The sequence below is a fragment of the Phocoena sinus genome, chromosome 10, assembly GCF_008692025.1.
Source record: "Phocoena sinus isolate mPhoSin1 chromosome 10, mPhoSin1.pri, whole genome shotgun sequence".
NCBI lineage: Eukaryota > Metazoa > Chordata > Mammalia > Artiodactyla > Phocoenidae > Phocoena > Phocoena sinus.
In genome coordinates, this window is record NC_045772.1 from 93,394,948 (window position 1) to 93,401,884 (window position 6,937).

Genomic DNA, 6,937 nt, shown 5'->3' on the forward strand with positions numbered 1-6,937 from the left:
GGACCCTGCAGTCCGGGGTCGGGGAGAGGACGCTCCGAATCCCGGGAACACGTTTGGAGACTTGACATAGAACGCGTGAAGGACCGACACGGTGACTTTAGGGACTGCGTTCCTGTGAACGTGCCTGGCGCGGCGAGCATCCACTTCTTCCTGGCCCAGCACTCCTAAAACGCAATCTCTAAAAATTCACATTAAAGATGGCTCTTTGGGAAAGAAACAGGGGTTATAAGCAGCAATTAGAAGAGGACTTTCCCCCCTATCTGTTAGAGACACTTTTTAAAGTATACTTTTTGGCTCAGTGAGAATTTATTTCATTATTTCCTGACTCTCCACTCCTTCCTCCCCATTTTGAATTGTTTTTCTTGCTTTCTCAGTCTCTTCCTGAAAAACACCCTGCCTTCGTGTTTTGAATAGAATCACAAAAACACCTTTAGTCTTTAATTAAAATAATACCAACTTGGAAGATGTGGCCCAGCCACCAAAGGACCTACTTTTCCCTTCCTGGCAGTCGAAGAGACTCAACCCTGGGGGTTTTTTTGGTTTTTTTGTTTTTTTGATAAGCAATTTCAGGTCAAAATAAGCTGAAATTATCTTGTTTAGAGCCCCTTTTGGGGTGCAATAAATTAAATGCAAGTATTTGAGAGAAACAATTGAACCCAAATCCAGATTTTTGCATTTAACCATTTGCAGAGTCCTAGAAAAAATAATTTAATCTTACACCTTAGCCACATTTTATGAGAATTTCAAATTGCAGGGATTATCCTAATAAATCTGACTTTAAAATGCCGTGTTTAATTTTTTTTTATTTAAATAAAAAATATCTTTGCTCTGTGTATATGGGATCCTCAAACTCTCAGATCCGGTATTCAGATTAACCAGTTTTAGGTTGTGTAGATTATAACCAGGAAATTTAGAAATTGAGGAGTTCGTGTATGATGACCAGTTCAATTTGAAGCATACCTGTTCTACCTAAATTAGTGTGGAATGCACACCCATTTCTCAAGGACCTATATATCTGAATATTTTGGATGAGAGGTGTAGATTAGATGGTCTGAAAAATGGCTCTAATTCCTCACAACACTGCATGTGTAAATACAGAATTTAGAGAAATCACCATGTTAGTTTCATTTTCAATCCTGCAAACGTGTGATCGGTCTATGCTTATGTAACAATTTTTGGTTCTGACACATTCATATCCTAGAGACGTAAATATTTGAACTAATGGAGACTTTGACCATTATTAATATGAAAATGTGGCCTGCCTACTTTCCACTTCTAAAGCTTTGTCCACCCATACAGAACTAAGTGGAAAAGAATTACTACATTCGGACCTACATAAACATCATCTGAGTGGTGGGCCTGAATTATCTAGGTGTTTGCCACTTCATATTATATTTGTGGAAACATGACTACAAAGCTAGGTCAAATACCTCAAGCTTACTAATAAGGTACATTACATACAGTTCAAGTCAACAAATAGCTATGGAAGTTTTCTTTATTGACTACTTGATGTGTAACAATAATTGGCGTCTTTTTCACACATTACAAAAAATTATACCTGGCTCAGTATGCAACCTTTTAAGCACAGCCATATTATTTAAAAGAAGAAGGGGGAAAACCTAGTCTACCCAATACAGCATTTACAAATGCACAAAACATGCCGCTTTGGCTTGTATATTGTCTAGATTAAAAAAAAAAAAATCTCTTTTTAACATAAATAAGTTAGTATAATTTTCAGTGTCTTTACAGAGTTATGTACACAGGTACACTTCAAATGGTTTTGTTTCATACACATACACAGGCAGTGTAAAAATACTGTTTAAAGATGTAGTATCCATTTCACATTTCACCTATCCACGGGTGCTTTTCTCTATATGCACTTTCCTTTAAAAACACCACTTTCCTTTGGGCAAATTAACAAATAGAATGAGAAGCTGTAAATTAAACATTATTTCATTATTTTTTATGTCAAGTTACTTACAGATCTTTAAAAATATCCAAGGATTTAGAATGATTTTGACTGTGTCTACACACCCTGAAGTGAAAAGAAAATTAAGAAATTTTCTCAACAAATCTGATAAAAATTAAATGGTCAATTCTGAGCATTCGGAACTCCCCCCATACATGCCAGATTTTTGCCCAGGGGTACCTGGAGTGATTACCAAACAGCTGAATACTTTAACTGGCAAATTCCAATTTTAAGGGAGACTGGAGAAGCCGGGGAGCACTGAGTAGAGTTTTGTTTAAAAAAAAAAAAAAAGCCATTTGCTGCTACATAACGGAATCATCTGAGCTCCTAAATGAGAAAAAGCTTCATGTAAAAATAAGTATCAATTATCTGCAGCCAGTGTTCAAATTCGGATGATTTTTTAAACGAAGTATCAGTTCTCACTGAAAGGGACATTACATCTTTAAAGAAAACAAAACCTTCCCCCCTGACTGCTTCTCTTAGTGCAAGTCAAATATTTTTCTCCTTGCTCTAAATCGAAGCAAGCTCTTCATACCCCCCATGCCAATTCCTCAGCCCCACCCTGCCCTCCCTTCCCCAAAGTTTATGTGCTATATAAAAAGTAAAAACTATATACACAGGTAGTACAATGAAGCAAATAAGGAAAAACCTAATTGCACAATGCTACATCCAATGCTTTTAGAGGCAGATGATTTAAGAGTGCCTAAAACTTTAGTGTTATTGGGTTGTTGCTGTTCAGTGCTTATAAGGGATGTCCACTCCGTGGAGTCAGCGATATGTATTCAAAATGTTTAATTTATATCTTCCTTGCTTCATCAAGCAGTGATGTATCGGATAAACAAGGAAACATACTCTCAATTCTGCAAAAGAAACAAGAAAGTATTAGGAGAAAAGCACGAGAACAACATTGCCAATATATTACGGGAATTATTTTGTTACTGTCTTTGTTGGGAAATACCTGAGCAATAGCAAAGAAAGAACGTGCTAAAAGTTGGTGCTCAGAGTCACCTCCATCCAACATTTCCCTCACTGGATTTTTACTCTCCCCTGCACTGTGGGACTTTTGTCTAGAGCAGTGGTTCTCAACAGTGGGTAATTCTGCCTCCCCCTCCACCCCCGGGGGACATTTGGCAATGTTTGGAGACATTTTTGGTTGTCACACTGGGTGGGGAGGGGGTGCTACTGGCATCTGCTGGGAGAGGTCAGGGATGCTGCCAAAACATTCTACAATGCGCAGGACCGCCTCCCATGACAAAGAATTATTCGGCCCCAAATGTCAACAGTACAGAGGTTGAGAAACCCTGGTCTAGAGAATCGGGGGTCAAAGATAGTGAGAAAGGACAGACACAGGAAAATTCAGAAAGTGTAACACATAAGAGTAGCAAAATTTTCTAAGTTTGAAAAATAACTGGAAATCACACTTAAAAAGACTATCCAAAGAAAATTCTATTCACTTTTTTTTTTTCCTCAAAATATTTTAGTCTTAGTCATATGTAGAATATACACACAAATGCTTACGAATAGGTCCTTACTACTATTTCCTGTATTCTCTGAACTGGCAATATTTACTAACAAATGCTTCTCTGTATGTCAGAATGGGGCCAGATCAAAATCCAGTAGGTCTGATTTGCTGTGGCTCATCTGATGAGCTAGGCCACAAGTCACAAACCAACAAGAGCTGCAGGTGGTAAGGTTGCTTCAGAAAATTTTTTCAACCAATTTACCCACTTCATATATAAGCTGTGATGGAGAAGTTCAATAGCGCCGTTTTGTATAAGCTCTGAAAAATATGTATGTAATGAAATCCTATATATGACACTGATTTAAAAATACAACAAACTTGAACCCCACCTTCATCCCTTTTTTTTAATTTTTAATTTTTATAGATGAGGATTTTAAAAGTTAATATCAACATCTCTTAGGATCTCTTTATATGCTAGGCTATGAGGGTGTTTTGGAAAAAAAAAAGAGGACACGGTCGTTGTCTGTAAGACGTTTACAAACTATTAATACGTGTAGCCTGATCATTATGGAGACCAATCCACGTAAAGCTGGGGGCTGAATTATTCAAATTAGCTTTTCATGTTGATCATATTTTAGTAGATGGCAAAAATCTCCATTTCCCTTGTTTGGGGTACACCTACCCCGTCAGCCCTGATATCTACTACCCATTTCCCCTACAAGTATCTAAATTCCCCTGTTATAGCACGACTGGCATACACATGCTGACGTGTTCCTGGACTGCTTACCCTGGCAGTTACTTTAACTTTTGCTTTGCAACTTCAGTGTTATCAGAAATTCCGTCAGAACCTTAGGATTTTTGAGCCTTCCATTTTGGTTTTTTTAAATACACATGTTCCTTCTCCATCCCCCAAACTTATCAGAAGACAGGGAAAGTGAGAGTTTGTGAAAATGATAAAAACCAAAGGAAGCCACATACCTCTCTTGTCACGTTTCTAACCATCTGAACAACCAGCTATGAGCCATTTGTGCCTCACTCTTCCCTCAAAGTTTGAATTAAATCATTTATTTGAATTAAATCATTTTTCCATGTATGGCTCAAAATCTGAGTCAACCTGGTCTTCTGGGAGATGAATTCTCATGAAGTGGGATGGAGGCAGACCCCCGCTCTTGTTCAGATGGAAAAAGAACCTATTGTTCCCAACATGTTTTGATGGGACTCTCAGAGAACTGACCCTCCCCACAGGGCCTTGGTTACAAGTACTTGCCTGGGACCCTTGCTCTAATCATTTGGTACTTCAAAGGAAAATGATCTCAGGACATAGAAACTGGGAAGAATTACAGCACCTCCACGCTAATTCTCAGTCTTCCCCATTCCTACTTTTTTTGACCTCCAAAATATAAACCAAACAAAAACCCACAAGCTCTAATCTGCCAGCCACCACTGAGATCGGGTTATCCTGGGGCTGGAAAGCCCACGAGTTCCTGCAGCCCAATTCGGGGGTCACTTCTTTGCTCGTAGTAATCAACCCACCGAGTACTTTACGTTTGACGCCTTCTGAGGCCCGGCTTCTTGGGCGTCTGCTCCACTGAACCCGCGTTCGCGGAACCGTCTGAAACATTTTCTTCTGTTCTGTTTGCTCTTTTGTTTTGAGTAGAGGAATCTAAGGGCAGGAGGGAATTTTAAAAAGAACACACACAAACAATCTTTATTAGAAAAAACAATGGGTGACAGAAATGGACCCAAGAACCAGGGGACGAAAAACCCACCACCTACACCCACAATCCTGGATCCGTCATTCCCAGTGGCCTTTAAGGGCACAAAATGAGGTTGTTTTCACATAACAGAAAGTATATTCTACGCCCCCAAAGCTCTCTCTCCAAAGCGAAGAGGGAGGCCGTTGATAAACATCCCAACGTTGTCACATACCTACCGCTGGCGAGCGGGGAGGAGCCGCGATGTTTTCAGTTAGAAAAATTACCAGATAACACAGTCTCAGGCTTCTGACTTAAAAGTCACAAACAGACAAGCAGTCAGCTAAATAAATAGCATTTAAAACCTAAGATTAAGAAAGTGCGCTCCCCCAGAGCTAAATCAGAATGCGCTGAAAACAAAGTTGAGGTTAAAGACCCTCAGGCAGGCAAGGCAGTGCCGCTAACACAGACACACAGAAAGACATTTCACTCATTTGAAAGGGTCATTACCGTCTGTGGCAGGTCGCTTCCTTATCCCAGTGCACTGCTCCGCTAACCCCGTCTGGCTGTCCGGTGCGTCAGTCTTCTGGTCTACCAAATGCGTGTCCTCTGAGTTTGCCTGAGACCCAATTAAAGGCACCGCCTGGCGGGTCCCGCTGACATCCTGGCCCTCCTGCGCCGGCACCTTGCAGGCGCCTTTGGGTGGCCGCGGGGGTCTGTAGTAGAACTCGGGCAAGTTGCCCTTTTCCACCTCTTGCCACTCGTATTTGCCCTCCAAGGGCTTGTGATTCTGAAAATCAAAATTCCACTTGCGCTGGCTGGCCTCTTCCATGTCTCTACAGTGCTTCTCCAAGTCCCGGGTTAACTCTTCGTGATTGACCGGGCCGAAGAGGTTTCTGCAGGCCGAGGGCTTGGGGTACTCCGCCTGTCTGGCGTCCATCCGCTCCAAGCTCGGGCTCCCATTAGACACTCGCACGTTTGACATCTTCCTCCCCGGGCTCGGCGACCGCCTCTCTTGCGCTCTCGCAAAACAAAACGAACAAAACAAGACGCCCCGACCCAGCCCGAGCCCCTCTTATAAGCCCTGCGACTGCCCTCCGAGCCAAGAGAAACAAACACGGACGAGTAAGTGCCCGAGCGTCAGGAGCGCGCGGGGCTGGGGGAGGGGGCGAGGGGCAGCCCCGGCCAGGCAGCCCCGAGTCCCCGCCGATCAAGTGGACTGGCGAGCGGGAGGCGGGGAGGGGAGGGGAGAGGAGCGCAGCGGAGAGAGGAGGGGGCAGAGCCAGTCCAAGTCTGGGCAGCTGCGAGCCCGCGGGTCCCGCCGACCGAGCGGCTCTCCAAACCTTGCCGGCGTCGGAGTCGCGGAGCGGCGAGAGAGTGGGGACAGGGGAGGGGGAGAAAAACACCCCGAAAAGACGAGCCCCCTTTTTTTAGTTGCCCAATATGGCGGTGGAAGGGAGGCTGACGAAGAAGAAGATGATTGACACCGCAAGTCTATTTAAACAGAGGAGGAGATCATTGGTCGCGGCGCCGGGAGCCGCCCCGCCGAGGCTGGCGAGCGCGGCCTTAAGGTGGCCCCGGGGCGGCCGCGGCGCCTCCCCGCCTCCCGAGCGCGCCCTCGCCGAGCGCGCGCCCGGGAGATGGGCTGGTCGCGTGACTGCTGGAGGCGCACGGCTGCCAGCAAACCTGCTCCGGCTGGCCTCGGAGAAATTAAAAATAAGACAAACAAGCTCGCCAAACGGCCGGGGAGCCGGGGAGGGGCCTGTGCAGCGGGGCCGGCGGGGCGGCGGGTTCTGGTCCCGGCGCTGCGCG

General features: G+C 44.2%; 1 protein-coding gene across 1 annotated transcript; it reads right to left on the reverse strand.

Moving 5' to 3' along the window:
- Nucleotides 1-1,469: 1,469 nt before the first annotated feature.
- Nucleotides 1,470-6,735, reverse strand: CDKN1B (cyclin dependent kinase inhibitor 1B). Its single transcript, XM_032645496.1, has 3 exons — nucleotides 5,636-6,735; nucleotides 4,965-5,094; nucleotides 1,470-2,829 (listed from the first exon to the last, which is right to left on the reverse strand). The coding sequence occupies exons 1-2, from the start codon at nucleotides 6,108-6,110 to the stop codon at nucleotides 4,973-4,975; spliced, it is 597 nt and encodes a 198-aa protein (XP_032501387.1). The 5' UTR covers nucleotides 6,111-6,735; the 3' UTR covers nucleotides 1,470-2,829; nucleotides 4,965-4,972.
- Between the last annotated feature and the right edge of the window lie 202 nt (nucleotides 6,736-6,937).

Bases quoted from the DNA above. Each gene is read 5' to 3' on its own strand.
- CDKN1B (XM_032645496.1), bottom strand. From the start codon at position 6,110: ATGTCAAACGTGCGAGTGTCTAATGGGAGCCCGAGCTTGGAGCGGATG. The intron at 5,095-5,635 runs GTAATGACCCTT...TCCTGCCCTTAG, and splicing joins GAAGCGACCTGCCACAGACG to ATTCCTCTACTCAAAACAAA.